The sequence below is a fragment of the Vidua chalybeata genome, chromosome Z (genome assembly GCF_026979565.1).
Source record: "Vidua chalybeata isolate OUT-0048 chromosome Z, bVidCha1 merged haplotype, whole genome shotgun sequence".
NCBI classification, from domain to species: domain Eukaryota; kingdom Metazoa; phylum Chordata; class Aves; order Passeriformes; family Viduidae; genus Vidua; species Vidua chalybeata.
The window spans coordinates 64,318,636-64,337,365 of NC_071570.1; the positions used below are offsets into that span (position 1 = coordinate 64,318,636).

General features: G+C 36.5%; 1 protein-coding gene across 2 annotated transcripts; it reads right to left on the minus strand.

The window, feature by feature from the left end:
- Positions 1 to 1,319: 1,319 nt before the first annotated feature.
- Positions 1,320 to 17,641, minus strand: ANXA1 (annexin A1). Of its 2 annotated transcripts, none has more exons than XM_053932669.1 (13): positions 17,565 to 17,641; positions 14,066 to 14,144; positions 11,808 to 11,901; positions 10,937 to 11,031; positions 10,112 to 10,225; positions 9,439 to 9,529; positions 8,377 to 8,456; positions 7,411 to 7,467; positions 5,929 to 6,022; positions 5,229 to 5,324; positions 4,074 to 4,132; positions 3,089 to 3,211; positions 1,320 to 1,696 (listed from the first exon to the last, which is right to left on the minus strand). In XM_053932669.1, the coding sequence occupies exons 2-13, from the start codon at positions 14,129 to 14,131 to the stop codon at positions 1,637 to 1,639; spliced, it is 1,029 nt and encodes a 342-aa protein (XP_053788644.1). In that variant the 5' UTR covers positions 14,132 to 14,144; positions 17,565 to 17,641; the 3' UTR covers positions 1,320 to 1,636. The 2 variants fall into 2 exon arrangements, with proteins under 2 accessions (XP_053788644.1, XP_053788645.1); XM_053932670.1 differs by having other exon boundaries at positions 14,066 to 14,141; positions 17,565 to 17,588.
- Positions 17,642 to 18,730: the final 1,089 nt, after the last annotated feature.

Sequence of the window (18,730 nt, forward strand, 5' to 3'; positions counted from 1 at the left end):
TCTCCCCATGCTTGAAGCTCAACACAGAGAGAAGCATGCTACTGAATGGAGTCCTTAATGACTTAGTCAAACTCATTTGCAGTGGTTTTATGTGACATTTTTTCCTTTGATGCAAAAAGACAGGAACAAAAAAAAATCCAAACAACCTTTGATTACTAGTCTTCTGTGGTAATCCATCTTATCTTAATGACAATCTGACTAGAGCTAGCATATGTAGACTTTTACTTACATTTCACTGCTGATGCTATTATTAATTTGCACTGAAAATGAAGATTATTTGTGCTGGTCCATTTAATTTTCTGTCTCTCCCCTTTACTGTGCAGCATAGCTCTTTAAGACAAGAACTGTCCTTCTCAATGCCAGGAAATGACTTTTCCTTTTTTGTCAGCATACCTAAAAATCTTTGTTTGTTTTATTTTGATTTTGTTTAGAAACATCTCTCACTTCTACTCAGACCATCACAGGACCTTCTTGGCAGTGACACAGATGGTGCTCTGTTTCACAAGCATTAACCTCTGTCCTATTTTTTGCAGTATGAAAGTTTCCAGACTATAATAAAGGGCTGCAAGTTTCCATGGCAATAAATAGATAACAACAGTTAAAACAATTGTGAAATATCCATATGAAAGAGCCACAGGAATGGAATTTTCTAAAAGCCTTCTGTTTCTTTCAATGTTTAAGGAAGTAGTTCCCTAACTGCACAGAAACTTGTGCCTCTCAGACAAAAGTAAATACCTAGGGGGATTGAGCTGACTTTTTGTTCATCTCCTTGATACAGCACTCTACAAACCAATCCTTCCTCTTCAAAACAATCAGCATTTGCATTTTAGAATTAGACAAAAATAGAATACAATCAAAATGCAACTGCCTCTGACTAAGATACATGCATACAATACTTTAAAAAATAGTGAAATGCCTTAAAATTAGGAGAAGTGCTTCGAATGTAGCAATGCACAGTAAACAATTCCTGTATTGCATGGTCTGGCCAAGCCCCTGTAATCAGGTAACAATTGTTTTCATACTACTAACATGTTTAACTTTATCTTCTCCTTTAGTCTAAATGAAAATTCTAAGTGCTCCCTCATTCCCATTTTGAAGTTGAATAATTAGGCTGTGCTGTCACAAAGGACACGTTTCTGTTGAAACCCGGTTGCACTCTGCCAAAAAGAAATCTTATGCAGATCAGAGCTATACTTGATGTTACTACATTGTTTTTTGATTAAGCTGTTTACTTATTTTCCCCCTCACACACACTGCACTCACACAACATGAAATTAAATGCAGAATAGCAACAAAGGATATACAAAGTTACACATGGCTGAATTTTATTTTTAAAAGAATTTATTTGCTTAGCATAGATGAAAACTTTATGAAAAATGTTCATAATCATGTGAATAGAAACTGGGGGGGGGCATTCTTTCATTTAGGATAAGTAACGGCAACAGAAATAATGATGCTGTTCAGAGCAAGGATATTGAAAAAAAAAACATTCTGGGTTACAGGTTTTCAACACAATATGTATGCACTAAGTGCCATTCCACAGAAACCTCTGTATGTAAAGCCTGTGTTTTACATAGACATGCAAATATAAAGATTTTCTGCAAGTGGGCAAGAGTGCATTTCAGGAACATGAAACTTAGTTGTCACTTCCACATAAAGCCACCAGGATGGTTTCATAATCCCCTTTGAGTTCATCCTGTAAATTTAAGCATGAAAACCCCACAATTGTTAGAATAATGGTCTCAAGTAAAATAAATTTCAATTAACATTCAATACACACTGATCAAATATCAGTGCTCCATCTATATAAATTAATCACTTGATAAAGCACAAGTTAGCCGCAGACTGAGCTGGAACCAAGCACTGTCACTGAAGTTATTTGTATGACCTAGAAATACATGCGTTTCCAGAGTGGAGCATAGGTAGACAAGGCTAGTAAAAATGTTGGGAGGTTTAGTGGTGTAAGTGAAGAAGAGAAGCACAGAAGAGTTTTATCTACCCAGGAGCTTAAGCTTTTACTCAAAATAAAGTTAAACTTACTTTCTTGATCAGTGGTGTCTAAAGCTCATTAATATTAAAACACTGGGTATACACATTGTGTCTAGGAGCATCTCAAACAAAGGCTAACAGTACAGTGATACTCTGGTCACCATGGGATTGCTTATTCAGCTTGGTAAAAATGGATAATATGCATTAAGTATGCAGTGTAATTATTACATGCATTTCTTGTTTTCTCTAATTTTAATCTAGTTTTCAGAGGTATATGAATTGTTTAGTGCAGCCAAGCTATGCCTCAAGACATTTGGATGCAATCGCCACTTTGGAACATGATGAGGTGGTGTAATTATATGCCAAATTACAGGTAACACACATGCTTAAGGAAGATTAAAAGTGACCTTTAGTACTTAACTGAAAAATTAGCAGACATCAATAAAAATCCAAAAGATATTATCATACATGTAGGGAGTATGTTTCTACTCCAGTCAAGACATCTATTTTTTTTTGGTAATGTCTACTACTCTCCACAAAGATGCTCTGCCAGTTTAGCTTTCTTCGAGTCCCCCACCACTTGAATTTTCTGGAAAGTACATTGGGTACTTTTAACAGTCCCTTTTAACAAAATATTTTCATTAGTTTAACTCATTTACTTAGGTCATAGGGAAAACAGGCCAAATACATGCTAATAAAATTAAAAATGCATTTGCTGGAGTACCCCAAATGTTAAAAGCCAATATCCAGTTGTGTCAAATACCTCCCCCAGAGCTGTCATGGCAATCATCTCCTCTCTCCTGCCAAGGTACTGCTTAAGTACAAGAATTTGGGGATATTGTACTCTCCTTTCAGCTCTTGGATTCTACTGTAAGATGATATCCTGAAAAATGTATCACTAGTATTTCTATAGCTCTTATGACAACTTTGAACTGGAAAAAGAATTCACTGTCCCAGCCTGTGGGCATTTGGAAACGTATTCATCTGCAATGAGTTATGCAGAATGAACTGGTGACTGAGGAGCAGAGAAGTTAACAGATCTTTACCAAAAATCATCTAGTTGCTTTGTGTTTCATGTGTCACATGGGAGAAAACCTACCATAATGGCTTGGCGGAGAGAGATGCCATACAGACTCTTGTAATAGCCTTTGATCTCATTCATATCCACTTCGTGGCGTGAAACCATGATTCTGATGAGGTCTTTGTGCCGGGTCCCAGCACCCTGTTAAAAGAAACAAAGAAGAAAGGGGGAGAAAGAAGAGGGAAAAGAATTATGCTACTTTTGTCATTGAAATTCCTTTGATCAAGTTCTGTATGTTAATCCATCAGACTTCTGTATAGATGAACATACCCCTTTCCTTTTCCTTTAGTATCTCTTGTAACAGGGAGGTCTCATATCTGCCCTATGAGCACAAAACACTTCTGATAGGCTACCTCTACCCTGTTGTTTTTAAGGTTTTTTAGTATTTTTAAATATTTCTTTTAGCTGTTTCCTAAAAACAGACATCTTCACTGTGCTTGCTCGACATTACGGACAGCCTAGACTTTACTGCCCTTTTTAATTACTCTTTTAGTAGTGCAGTGATCTGCATTTTCATAATGTTTCACTCAATGTTTCTCAGACTACTTCTAACCAAGTCACAGGAGTTATGACAATACCTACATACTAGACTGTTTCATGATCTCCAGCTGCCTCACTAACATGGGTTCCAAATCTGCAAGAAGGATCATGGATATCTCATTATAGATTAGCCTTCCACAATGTTCCTGCTGAGATCTATAATTGCTCTCCTTTCCCCCTTTTTACTATAATTGTTGTTTCATAAGGGTTCCAGTCTGCTTCCTGTCACTGTAACAGTAAAAGATATGTGTGGACGGACAGTTGCCTTCCTGAGCACATTACAGCAAACAGACAGAAAGTCTCAGGTTTCAAAGGAAGGAATAAAAGGAGTGAGACAAATACTCTTAATTTGCCTCTGCAGTCTTTTGCTATCAAAAGGGCCTAGAGACCTCTAGCTAACTTTTTATTTTTCTGCCTATAAAGCAGCTCATGTTTACAAAGAGGAACTCTTTATTTAAATTACCTTCATTGCCAAATGGAGTTTTTCTGCAAAGAAAGCTGGCTTGCTTGTGGCACATTTTACTGTAATGAAGCAGTGAGACAAGGTCACTTCTGCTATACATGTAATAAATGTATAATAAAACATTTTCAAAAGCCTTTTATTTTTCCTACAGGCATACCATATTTATGTACTTTTTTTGTTACCTTTCTTCATAATGTATGAGGACAGGAAGATTCCTTCCTCTGTTTATTCAGAAAGTAATTCAATAAGGGGAGAATAATTACCATAAAAACAACACATTTCTCCCTAGTTTACTGGGAGATTATAAAATTTATATTTATCTATTTATAATGATTTATAATAAATATTTATATTTAATTGTAATATTAATGAAGGTGTTGCAGTTCCCAAGAAGAAAAATGTGAAAACATTTATGCCTTCTATAGCAGAGCTGGAGGTTATAAAATCCTGTATTTTGTAAACCAAGTTATAGTTCAATTTTGATATTAAGAGCAATCTGATGAAAATCATTCTTTTATCCAAAGTATGTTTGATATGATATGTTTTCATATGATATGTTTTCATATGATATGAAAGCTAAGAGCAAGATGGATGCCTGGATTCTAATTACATCCCTGATTCACTGGTAAGAGGAAGTCCCTTCCTTACCTTATTTTTCATGAACTAAATCATGTCATAGTCGCTAAATTTATATGAATATTTTCTTGAAAAGAATCACTGAAATAATTTTTTATGCTTTTATTAATCAATATTATAAGTATTCTTGTAACATAAAACTTTGAGAAGAGTGTCTTTGGTTGAAGACAGGTTTAAAACTATTGGATTTTTGATACAAACTATACCTGTTCTGACAGGGTTTTTTTTGGCGTATTTGTTTCTTGTAAAGGTTTTCCTATGTTGGCAACTCATCTGTTCTCCTTAATAGACTTTTCCAAATATTAGGAGAGGTATTTCTACTCATTCATTAACTTCAGCTGATTTTAAGTGTGTCAATTAAATCACCATGATTAGATTAGACTTTCCAAGTTATTTAGCAAGCTTCTCTATTAAGCAGAATAAGTACAGAACAGTTTCTGATCAGAGCAATTATGGCAGAAATCAAAGGATAAGTTTAGTCTGAACATACAATAGGTTTCAATCTGCAAAACCACTTACCAAGGGCAGTGAGGCAATTCTCAATATCACCTTTCAGCTCCAAATCCAGTACCTTGTTCATGTCATGCTTGCTGTATTTGGTGTACTTCTGAAAGACTAAATAATGGGAAAGAACAGTATTCTCCCTGCACTGTCTCTGCCCTACTCTGTACTCACTGCTGTAGCAAAGGACAGTTTGTGGGTCATCTTTCTCATTTTCTTCAGACAGCACAGTGTAAACAGCAGTGTTACTGCACGTCAGTTACTGCTGAAGGAGTCAGCATACGGAATGGGACTTTGGTAGGATAGAAGGGTTCTTTCCCATTGGTTGGAGTAGAGGTGGCCAACTGACTACCCCAGGGCCTGGGACATTGTGTGATAGGCCCCTGATAGCCGCCCTGCACCGCGCCCCCCCCCCCCCCCCCCCCCCAGTTTGTCTAGGGCAAACTGGCTAAGAAGCAAGACCACTCTGGGGAGCTCTCATTGCTTGGCATTGTAATCATAACCCAGCTGAGATTTCAGATTTTTTAATAGCCTAAATGATATTGCTCATCTCTACTACTGAAAGAACAGCTAGGCTGCCAACTACACCCTTTATCAGCAGGCATACTTCATACTTCCAATCACAGTAATGTCTTGATAATCTGTATCTTCTCTGAATTCATGACCAGGCGATGTTCAAAAATCATCCCAGAAAAACATGAAGCTTTGTTCAGCTTACCCCTTCGAAGATGCGGGTAGCTTCTTGTAGTAAGAACAGTTACAAACACACTGGTATCTGTTCCTTTCCTTTTCTCTCCTGCTTCATACAAGGCCTGTCATAAAGAAAAGAAGGTCACAAGGTCAGTATCGAAATAGTAAAACTCAAACAAGAATACTGTATTTTGAGGGCCATTGCTTGTTAGTAATGAACCCTATCCCTTGACAAAATCCAGATCAAAACTCTACCCTACCTAACTCCACCTCTGCCAAACAATACTTCATACTTCACTTATGTCTTAATAGTACCTAAGGAACACTGTGCAGCTAGAAAACATATTTTCAATATGACATTTTACAATCATCATCTAGCTTTCCTAGGCATACAGCATTGTTGAATGAAGTTATTTTTCATTTGTCAGGATAGCAGTCTGTATGCAAGCCTCAGGACCAGTAGGATTTCTTAAAACTGCCGAAGTTCAGGAAGTTCAAGACTAGTAGGATTTTGCAAGACTGACTAAATTATTTCTGCAACTAACTGGTGCAATATGCGGGAGAAACCTATGTACTAAGTACTTCCTGGTCTTTCCAGGAATGACTTTTACTTCCAGGAAAGTAAAAACCAAATCAGTCCCCTCCATTTTCCTCACCTTCTCAAATCTCTCTAAGAGTAATAATAAAAGACCTTCCCACAGCATGAAGATTTAACACTCTGCATCAAAGTAAACAGCACTGAACTTTTGAACTTAGAAAAAGTGTTAATTTATTTTCATATCTAGGGCTGATGATAGAACTAAACAGGAATTAAAGCAGTATTTCTCAATGGCCTTTTCTTGGCTTTTTTTTTTAAAAAATCAATTTGAAGTCATCTAAACTTAAATTGTAACTGTGATGTAACATTTCGTTGGTGAAAACTCAGCAAGGACTGCTGAGTTTTATCAAGATTTTAGCAAAGATAGTCCCACTAATGTTGGAAGAAATCAGAAAAAAACAGATGTTTATGTTATAATTATTAAGAAAATGGCTGTGAGGTTTACCAATAATCTTGAAAGGTTTGTCACTAAAAAGCAATGCCAATATCTAACATACTGCAGAGTTCACAATGGTCAGTGTATGGTAGCTGATTCTGCACACAGATGAGCACACCATTTTTCCTTAATTCAAGAACCGTTTTATAAACAGAAGCAAGACTGGGTCTGATTCCTCCGCTCCGACATGTACTTCAAATGGTCTTCATGCTTTTCATGAACTAGACGAGGTCCTGCAGAAATGTTTCTGAAGCTAGATATTAGGTTGAAGATCTAATTTCCTTCAGACAAGTAACTTACATGAACTTTTTACAAATACTATCTCCTCAGAAATAATTGCTGTATGACACTGAAATCTCTGTTAGGTCTGCAATGCACAGGATTCAGACAGCCAGAAGAATCTCAAGTAGAAGAAGTTCTGCAAATTCAACAATCTCAGAAAAAGAAGTTCTGCAAAGTGCCAACTATGATCTTACCCTGGCATCATTGTCAGCAAGTTCATCATTCACATGAGGATTTTCACATCGATCGGCCTACATGAAGAAATAAATAAAGTTTCATTGGTACTCACAATCATTCGGTTCTCTAAAGCCCAACATTTGAGAGCTCTGCAGGACCACTCTCATACATAAGCAAATACAAAACTGAAAATAGGTGCAATTATGTGAATCATCCTGTGAATAAAACCGTTGTATTTGTAATTAGAAGAACATACTTCTACAGCCATCAGTGACTTATTTCTTAACTCCTACCTAAAAATCCACAGGAAGTATTTGTTTCTTGACAGGAAACTACAGGCTTCAGACCTGTGACCTGCTCCCTGATGATCATGCATAGACTCCTTCAGATTTGAAATTTAAAACTGGAAGTCTAAACCGTGCACATGGATGTATCAAAAAATCATCCTGTATGCAATTACAAGATTCAAATACATATACTCAAAAATCAAATATTTATTAATTTTACAAGGGTATTTTAATTGGGAAGGTCCAGTGTTTGAACTCATCTACTTTTGAATGTAAATTTACCAAACACTTTGTCCCATTATTTAACTACTAGAAACATTCAGTAACAGGAAAGAAAAAAAGTTTATTTTGCTAATTTTAAACATTTATTCTTTTTCTAGTCAATTGACATGACATTATGCCTGTTACTTTTTCTAGTACTTAAAGATAGCACAAAAAAAAGTCTTAAAAGCGTAACTGATTAAAAAGGAATATTGTTTCACAGTGAAGTTTTTAAAAGGTGTTTGAGATAAAATCTCATTATATTTTGTTTAAGAACACTTTCTAATAGTCTAGGATATGAAAGCTTAAAAAAGCAATGCAAGGAAATAAATATTACATAAATCTTCATTTAGTGCATGTCTCTCTAAAGTAGTCTTGAGAACATTGATTTTTGATTATAGATACTGTCACTCAAAATGCTTAAGCATAGCATACCTTGGCTAGAGCAACCAAAGCCTTTTGAAAGTCTCCAGATGTGTCAGAGATTATGTCTTGTGTCAGATCTCTCTTCAGCACTGCAACCAAATAATTTGTTTTGAAGTTATCAACTAAGTTGACTGCATAATCTTTAAAGGTCCCATCAAACCACTCCATGGTATTTTTCAGTATTTTCTTAATTTCCCACTTAAAAATGCCCACTGGAAATGTGGATTTCTTACTTTCATTGGGCTTCAAGTAAAGGAGTTTATTTGTAACATAGCCTTTAAATACTGAGACATGCTGTGAAATTGGAGGTTAAACCTAAAATGTGCTGAAAATGTCCTTTTCTAAGGTCTTGTGGGTAGCATTGTCTCAGGTTTCTGCTTGTAAAATACACAAACCTTTTTCTGAGCCTTTTTCTGAGCCTTTTTCATTCTTACTTCTGGCTGTTCTTATAAGTATGGAACTCAAAACTCTCCCAAAAAATCAAGCTTTTAATATAGGCATCTATGAAGAAATGTCTTGGTAAAAGCTACCTCATCGTCTCAGAAAACAGAATTTAATTAGACAATACAGTAAACTCTACATGTAAGAGGGACACCACATTACATTGTAGCAATTTCTTCAAGTGTTTTCCCCCTACAGGTCACTGGTTATTCCTACTGCTAACACATCTGTGTTGCTAACTAAGTAGGATTTCTTTTTTTTTCCAAGCATATGCTTTTATCTTAAGTTGTCAGCCAAGGTTCAGTTACAGGGGAAGAAAAGCAGCTTGTCTTTGCATGCATCCAAGAAAACATTTGAATGTGTGACTCGTTCCATGAGACACCCACAATCCCAGACATGGTGATGTTCTTTTCCTTCACTATTGGGATCTGCATAGGTCAGCAAAAGTCACCATGATCTCCATCCACAGCAACCCTGTCAAATTTATGTGAAGCATCATTTGCCTCCTATTTTGTTCTCAGCTCCTCATGCTAAGAAGTGAGGCTGTGACTCTGATGTGTCTGCCATAGGGTTATACAATGGTGTAACTTCTTTCTTGCTTCTTAATACTTCTTTCTTGCTCTGAATTACCTTCCCTGTAGTATCTGTTGGCTTCTCTGATCTCTTGGTTGGTTCTTGAGGCCAGAATCTCAATTAAGGTATCTTCATCAGTACCAAGCCCCTGAGAAAAGCGATGGAAGTTTTAGAGATGTTCCTCAATAGAACAAACATAAAATTCATAACAGAAGTAAGATGAAAATCACTGGCTTGGTTTTGAAGGCACCACATGCAATAAGAAATAAAAATTAAAAATATTGTTCTTCCATATTATGCAATTTCAGCTCTTTTGGAATTAAATTTTTATCACATTCAATACACTGGTGCCAAAAAGAAGTGCTAAAAGGATCAAACAGTGCACATAAAAGATAAAAGCGTAAAATCTATGAAGAAGAAAGACCTCCTTTCCTTTTTTCTTTCTCCTATGTAGACATTCATGTAAATGCTATGGCTCCCATTAGCAACCAGTTTTCAGAGGCCAAGAAAGAGTTCATTCTCACAAAAGAATCTCCCCCAACTCTGAAATTCAACAGGGATTATTGGGTCTTGTTCTCATAAACTGAGTTACCAATACAAATTTATTTAACAAAATGAAGTTAAAAGAAAGATAATACACAAGCCTTGAAATCTATGTCCAGTTTATTTACGGGCCTTGATAAGCACAGTTGTTCTCTATGGAAGATTTTCTCTGAACATTTTGCCTTACCTTCATAGAGGCTCTTAATTCTTCAGCATCAAATTGAGCTGGAGTTTTGAGCAAAGCCACAACAACATCTTCTAGATGGCCTTTCAGAGCTTTTTTCAAAGCCTCTTCTAGACTCTGTTTAAAGAAGAATAAGAAATGCACTAAGTTAATGAATGGTAGAAGTGTATCCGCTGTTCAGCTGCAGTCCAAAAATTAGTCTGACCTCTGATCAACCTAAGTCTACATCATTCCTGTATCTAATAGAAAGAATTATGAAGCCCTACTTCAAGTTTGAAATTTGTCACATTTGACATTTTACATTAATTAAAGTGCCAGGCAGGGTTTTTCAGTAAGTATTCTCAAGTGCTTTCACACATTTTCAGCTATATTGAAACATTTACAGCATCAGAAGACGACTCAAAATAGGCTGCTCTTTCTTCATGAGAAGATAATGTCATATTACTCTTACAATTATGACTGAGTTGGTTATTTGTGTAACATTTGACCTCATTGTTTATTGCATGAAGTTTGAAGTGAACATTCGTAATATTACCCTAAACAAAACCACAAGTTCTGAAGATAAAGACTATATTCTAATTTGACCTAAAATTAAGAGGGGTGAAAAAAAATTAAAAATCTGGTTTATTCTGCTGCCTATCTAAAAATGTTCCAAAATCACTAGAAGTCCCTCCCTCTAGCAGTGTTGGTAGACTTGGGGAAGAGTGTTATGGTCCTACAACTCTCCTATCCTACTCAGTATTCTATCTTTACTCATACACACCATTTGAGCCAGGACAAACTTTGATACTCTGAGTGAAAATTAAGCTTGGTTTGAATATACTTTACCTTTCCTTTAGTCTGCTGATAGGCAGCTTTGATCTGTTGTCGCTGAGCATTTGTTCTCTTAGTCAAGATGTCAATGATGGTGGCTTCATCCACACCTATGAATAAACAAACAAAATTCTAATATATTCAAAAGATATATATCACTTAGCCATTTAATTTTTTTTAATTATTATCTGATTTATGTCATATTTTGATTTCTTAAATTTAACCATAGGAAAAGCTGTTATCCTCTACGAACTCACAAGATTAGTGATGTAGCTAAGAAACCAAATAAATAGATCCATCTAGGACACAGAAATTTCATACAAAAAGTCTTAGTGTGTTCTGAGTGTAGCTCTTCCACTAAACTGAAAAAACCCCAAATGAACAGACACCCACACTAAAAAAACAAATTAAATTACATTCTCCTTTAATCTCAGTAAGTCAAACTGGAAAACCTTTGGAAGTATAGACAAAGCACCAAATGTGATTTTCATTAAAAGAGAGATATGTAACAGAAGCATACAATGTATTATCAACATAATCACTGCCTCTTGCAGGAATTTTATGGAAATCAAGCAAAAAAGTATTAATATGGTATGTTGCGGTATTATTTCCTTCTCTAGAAATTAAATTTTTTCAACCCTTCCTTCCACATATTCCAGAACTTTAATATAGCATTAAGGTCTGAAAGCATAATACAACATCAGGCTATCAAAGGGTTGAGATTCTTCACCAAGCAGCACAATTTAATGTATTGCCAAGCTTTTAAAAGTAGAGGCATCTCTCCCATTTGCCACTGCCTCTTGTTCCCATATTTTATTCAGTGCTATTCTCAGAATTTTCAAAGGAAGAGTCCTAATGTAGTAAGTTAAATATTTACTCCTCTTACCTTTTACAGTAATAGCTCTGTCCAAAGCAACAACATCAGCTGATGGATCAAAATTTGGGTATGACTGTACTCCATGGATACCTTTTGAGCTCTTCTGCAGAGGGAAAATGAAAAATAAAATTTGCTTATACCGAAGAATATTTTTGTACAGAAGCAGTTTTCAATGTCCAAATAAACCACGCATTTGCCTTTTATCATCAAACACATACAGTTTTGTAGCTACAGGTAATTGAATGGGTTCAATAATGGTTATGCCTTGCTCTCATATTAAACAAAAAAGTACTTCATAAATTGGTTTAGATACCTGAACGCCTATTTTTTAGTGTAAGTTGGATTGCATAGGAAAATAATTAACTGTCATAATTAGGAAATTATGCTCAAATTTAAAGGATCTAAACCCACCATTAAATTCTACAGGTACTTCCAGTAAAGTGCTTGTTTCTTTGCTCATCTTATGCAAACTAACTGTGTTACCACATTACAGGTGTCCTCAGCTGATTCATATCTAAGCTTTCAAACATTTCTTGCATTCAAGACCTTGGGGAAGTGTTCACGCCTAACCCTGCAAGGAAGTAGAGACCTCTTGCCCAGCTTCTTTTAAACTTTAGACATAAACCACAGTCTTTGCAAAGCATTATCCACTAGCTAATTTTGGTCAATCTACTCCTAGATGGGCACTCCCCAGTCAATGTCTGAAGATCTCTGGGAACTGTACAATAGATCATTTGGCTTGTCCTATGTCAGCAACATGACACATCCTGTTACGGGTAGGACTAACAGCATTAAATAACTCACACAGCACTCAACAGCACTAAATAACCGATTCTAGTCTACTACTATTACAGAATTATAAAATGCTTCAAGATTCTTGGATGAAAGATTTATAGAAAATTCCCATTGTTGTGATATGTGGTGAGATTTTGTATTAGAAGACACCACTAGTTTAGCTACATGACTCAGAATCCCCTGTAGTCTTTCTCTTTTTTCAAAAACTAGTATTTCAAATGTTTTAATCCTTTGCCATTAAAATAAAATATCCCAAAAGAAAGGGCAAGGTTTTATGAATACATATTTTACATACAACAGTTTGTATTGAATTTTGTACACTTCTAGCATCTGATAATTAAATGTTCATCTCCCTACACAATTGTCTCACTAGGAGTTGTAAGACAGCAGACAGACTGCATACTTAATTCTCCAGCATAGAGATACTTAAATCTCATAATTAAATCTCTCTGCATCTTAAGTCTCTAGCACAGTTTTCAAGAGATCATTGTGTCTTGTGTGCTAATTAAACAAAGGAGCGGGACTGTCTCACTGCCTGTTTCTCAATCTTGCAGGCTAACCTTTGTATGCTGGTTTCCATGTCAAACTTACCTACCAGCAATACAAAGTCTCTGTAATCACCATAGCCAAGAATGTCTCAGGACGCTGGGAATGGAAGGGGAAGAGGATGGTGTAGCCAAGGGTTCATGCACAAAATGTTGTGGAGTAAAAATTACAAAATCTGCAAGGGCCTAGAGCAGAAAACTTTTGTTTACTGAAATTTCCCCTATATAATTTTGTTTTCAAATTGTAAGTTTCTTTGGGAACTTGTGTGATTTCACAAAGTACTGCTTTACCTTTGCTTTCATTTCAGTATCTTCACCTCGTTATCACAGAGATTGTCTGTATCATCCTAGCACAGTAACTTTTGACTCCTCACAACTGTATTCCTCCCTTTTAATGTATAACCATACTCATCATCTGAGGGTTTTTATTACGTGCTATGACTTGCTCCACCATCAGCATGACATATGAAATGAAAGATATATACTAGTGACTTTACTTCCTCCTTTACATTCCTGGGTTCCAATTCATGGCTTCCTATACCTCAGCCAAAGAGTTCCTGTTTTTTTCACATACATTACCGGGACATGTTCATACACATTCACACAACTCAGCATCAGATTACTACATTAAAGAAGCCGATCTGAGTGAGTCAGTGACGGGTCACTGGGAACTACAGTTTAATCACACTAACTAGTTGCGCTGAGGAATTGATAACTAGACTGATAGGTGCAAATAGGGGCAACTTTTCATCTTGTAGCAAACTTTGCAGGTTATATGGTTACATTAGATTATACACTACACTAAAATTAGGTTCCTGTTCCAATCTGCTAGACTTTTGCCCTTGTTTTCCCTCCATTTGCATGTATGAAAGATGTTTAGACTACAGGAAAATAAGCATGGTGCTCTCAAAAGTTGGTAATACTTACAATACATTCCTGCTCCTGGTTGTCAATGAACCATGCCTGCTTCAGAAATTCTGATACCATAGCCATGTTGACAGAGCTTCTGGGAAGAGATGCATCAAGTTACAAACAATTTTTCATCATTTTCAGCACCAGTGCAACTTAAGATTTTCCACCCTCAAAATCACTCCTCTAGCACGTTGTTGTGGTTAATGTCCCACATGGTAACTGGCCTGTACTATTGGAGGCAGGCAACTTTGATGTTTCATGTGATGCTTCACAGCTGCTTGCTCACCCCTACACTCTTAGCTACTTTCAGAAGTTTTAGATAAGAACAGCAGTAGTACTACATATGTGCTTATAGCAATACATTAGCATTAGTACTTACTTGCAAAGGGAAGTTACTAGAAACCGATTAGATAATCTATCATCTATGCCCATTTAGTTTGATCACTTTGAAATTCACTGGTAAACAAGGGTTCTTGTCTCATCATTTACTGACGTTGGAGTTCTTGTGCATTATGTTAGGAAATAAGAAATTCCCTTGTTAATATACTTCCATGTAATTTCTTTGACTAGACGTTTTCTAAGGAAGATGAGTAAATCTGGGTAGTTTTATATACATTGCTTTTTCTTGCATAATTTCTACAATTTCTGCATAGTAATAATAAAATATTATCAACTTAAGAAGAGGAAATAAAAATAAGTTATGCTTTTTATCACTCAGAAAGAAAGTCCACCCAGCTTTCCCAAAAGTCACTATGCAGAAAAGGAAAAAATGAGAAATGATTTAACATTAAGTACTCAAAAATAATGAAAAGGTTGCTTCATAACAACTTCTGTTTTTGGTGTGGGGAATATAGTGAGGAAATAGAAAGAAGAAATAAATAGTTTATCAAATAAAGTTATTCAAACTAGATTTTTTTTAAAACGCTCCTCCTCAGCAAGGTCTAGGGAAGACTTGGTATGTGTAAGCAATAACTAGAGATAGTGTTGCTGAGTAAACAAGACTGATTTTGAAACTGGTGTTAAGAGACAAAATTCTGTTTGCAGTCTTGGAGTACAGATCATATACACAATTATAAAAAAATATGTTAGTTATGCTGCTAACACATCCCCTCTGTCCTGTAGGAAGGGCAGAGACCAGCCTTTTGACTCGATACAAGTTGAGGACCAAGGAGTGCAGCTGCAGCCCAGCTCTTTCTTTCCCTCACAGCTAAACTGTAAAGCTTCTTTCTGCACTCAGCAGCCAAAAAAGTGACAAACACCTCACACAGCATGCCTGCAGCTCTCTCCAAGGTAAGAGCCAGCCATATTCCCTCTTCCCCAAAAAACTCTTGCTTTTGTTTCCTTCCCTCAGGAAGGAATTTAGTGCTGCCAGAAAAGCTGAAACTGATTTAAAATCTGTATTTGTATGTTATTTAAAGTAGGTCTCAACTGGGTAAATAATGGACAGAATATTGTCAGATTTAAAGATCAATTTTTATGATCTGCTATTTATTCAGGATCAGAAAAGCATGCTCACATCACAACTGCAACCTGCACTTTGCTCAAGCTGTCAGAGTGTGCCCTTCTATTGACAGAAGTTAACAGTGGCATATGAAGCAGTATGGTACCCAAAATTCTGCTGCATTTTGTAACAGCACACATGAAGGCCATAAGCACTGGGATGGAAACACTTAAAAGTCTCCATATTGGGTACACTGAGTCATCAATGCTGGCATGTCCTGGTATGTCTGCTGACTAACTGATTCACAGAGCAGAGAACCACTCCAAGCTACGAAACAAGATTCAATCTACCAGCACCAGATCTGAGAAGACACGTGTTTTGCCTGATAAAGTAACATTTTTCAGGGAAAGCTAGCTTCAGGAAGCATATCCCTTTCTTCTACATACTCCTACACCCACCCGTGACACCCAGCTCTAAAGGCTGCCATCCTTTGGGGTTTGCTGGAGCGGAAGTATTAGACTACACTAAATTGAGTTTATTAAGCCTCTAAAACTTCATGTCTTTTCTGATTTAAATGATACAGTAAGAAAAAAGGGTCTGTGCCTTAAAAACTTTTTAATTTTTTTTTCTTTTGAAATAAAAGCACTGGCATGCAGATCCATCTATTTCCATCTAGTAAGGAAATAATGCAATTTTAATATAAGTCAGAGTAGTCAACAGCCCCTGGGGGGAGTGAAGACCTTAGTGTGCTTGAATTAGCTTTGCAAGGTAAGAAACCAACTTAATATAAAACTCTTCTACTTTGGAAGAAACTATAGCTGATAAGAAAAAAGGCTGGAATCTAGGAAGACAGCCAGCCCCCTGATGGAGACATGGTCTTGCCACATGTCCTGCCACTCTAAAATGCAAAGAGATTATTCATGTAAACAATACCTAGATCCAAGAGGGATATATTCAGTCCAAACACCACTTTAATATAGTATGAAAAGGACTGAAGCAACTGATTCCCTTCATTCCCTTCAGTTCAGTTCATTGATCAACATCACAATGGGATTGAAAAATCAGACATACATCCAGACTGAAAGCCCTAACTGTTGTTTCACAAAAATCACCTCAATATTGCTGGTTTTTAATCCCCTGGCTCTTAATCCCCTGCACCCTTGAACAAGACCAATCAAAAATGTTTTTGAGAAAATACTGTATTAAAAATATTTAAAGACACAACTAGATTTTTACAATACAGTCTGTGTCAAATGACAGCATTTATCTATGCTTATTTAACCATATCATGAAGAATGTCAGATGCCTGGTTACTTTCGAAGGCTCAATACCAGGATCTTGATGTAAATTACAGTCATGTCACTCAGTCAAAAAAACAGGCAGGAGATCTAATATAGCAATTTACTTTGCAGTAGAAAGTCTGCTGAATTTGGAAACATCATAGAGAAAAACAGTCTCATCCTTGTAAAACTCTAAGGAAAGATTTAGCAGCAAGAACCCCAGATGATACAGCTTTTACATGGCTTTGCCAAGTTCTTAGTCAGAAAAGCAGGATTTTGTCGTATGTTTCTAAAACATTGGTTTGATTTCTAGAATTTGATTTCTAATTTGATTTCTAAGAGATTTGATTCTCATCACTTTCATGAACAATGATTCCTCTACAGTCATAGTGCAACAAACTGTTGTTGAAGTAACAACAGGTGTTTCTATTTTTTAAGTTCACATACACAGCATAGTTTTCTAGGAACTCTGGTTTTACTACAGATTTCTACAGCAGCCTACTAAAAAAGCAAAGAGAAAGCATATGGAATGGTCTACTCAAAGTAAGTTTGCTTTTGAAGTTTTAATCATTTTTATTCCCTTTATTTAATTGCATTAAATAAAAGCAGTAATTTCCCAAGCCCTTGTGTAAAATGTACAAGAATGGAAAGAATTTCTCCTGCCTACACCCATCTTTTTCCCTGACAGTAAGTCCAACCCACAGAAAGTTTACACCAATCACTTGACAAATTCAACATACAATTCCTAAAGTGCTGGGTCTACAGAAAGCAATGATGAACTACAAAATCCTACCTTCCTCCCCACGAGCACTGCTTTGCCAGGTTGCACAGTTTGGAGCAAAGGAGCAGAGGGCTCTCAAAGCTTTTGTAGCCTGTGCAGGAAACTCCACCCAGCAACCAGTGTTTCCACAGCCCTAGTAATCATCTGCAGCAGCTATATCTGGGTGCCACCCAAAGTCGAGAAACATTAGGAAAAAAAAAGTCATTGCGAAATTATGTGCTGGTGAAAGTATAAGCAGCTTTCAGAAGGGAAAAGACAACAAATGAGCAAGCCATGGTAGCTCTCCTCTCCTGCCCTGACCACATCCCCAGTTTTAATAAATTGCCATGAATCTTTTGGAATCACACAATTAAATATTAAGAAAACAAAATTTGAGTAATTCTCTTCACATTTTAATGTCTGATATAATTTCAAAAGTGAATATATAAAGACATATCTTTGCTCAGTGAAACTTTGAGAGAAGAAAGGGTGAAGAGTCAAGGCAGCATCCTCACTTCACTTCCTCTGGTGGCTATCAGCTCTGCAGCTTTTGACTATGGGTCCACGGCAGAAATAACCCAGGAATAAAACATGTCTAGTATTTCATGTAAAGAACTTTTTTTTTTCTTGGAAAGAAACTCATGGAAAAAGCAGACTTAATATAAGGGCAATAATTGGCACCTATATAATTAGAAGGAGATTGAAACAATCCGATTAAACACTGAAGTTCAAAGTGAGAGTGATTTGCACAAGATGAGGGTATATCTGCTAGAAGTGGTTTTCTGCAAGCACTTCCTTGCCAAGCCAGTACAGCACAATACCACACTAACATCTCAGATTGGCCTAGAGCATGATGCCCAGTGAAGAAATACCTGTTGCTGAACCAGAAGTATTTGCAATGGGCAGATGGGGCTCCCAGCAGACTTTCACCCTCCTCCCGCTGACTGGCTGCAATGCACAGGTACCTCCAATATGGCTGATCTGCCCCACATGAACATACATGAAATGCAGTCTGCCCTTGAAACCCATGTCTAACAATTAATTATATGAGGATGAAGAGGAACAGACTGATGGTAATTACTAGATGGAATCTTCACAAATTTCTCAAATGTAAAATAACACACATGCATGTTCCTGCATAACTTACATCTTTCTCTGTACACCCAAATGTGTGCTGTTCAGAGTAATCTGCTCATCAC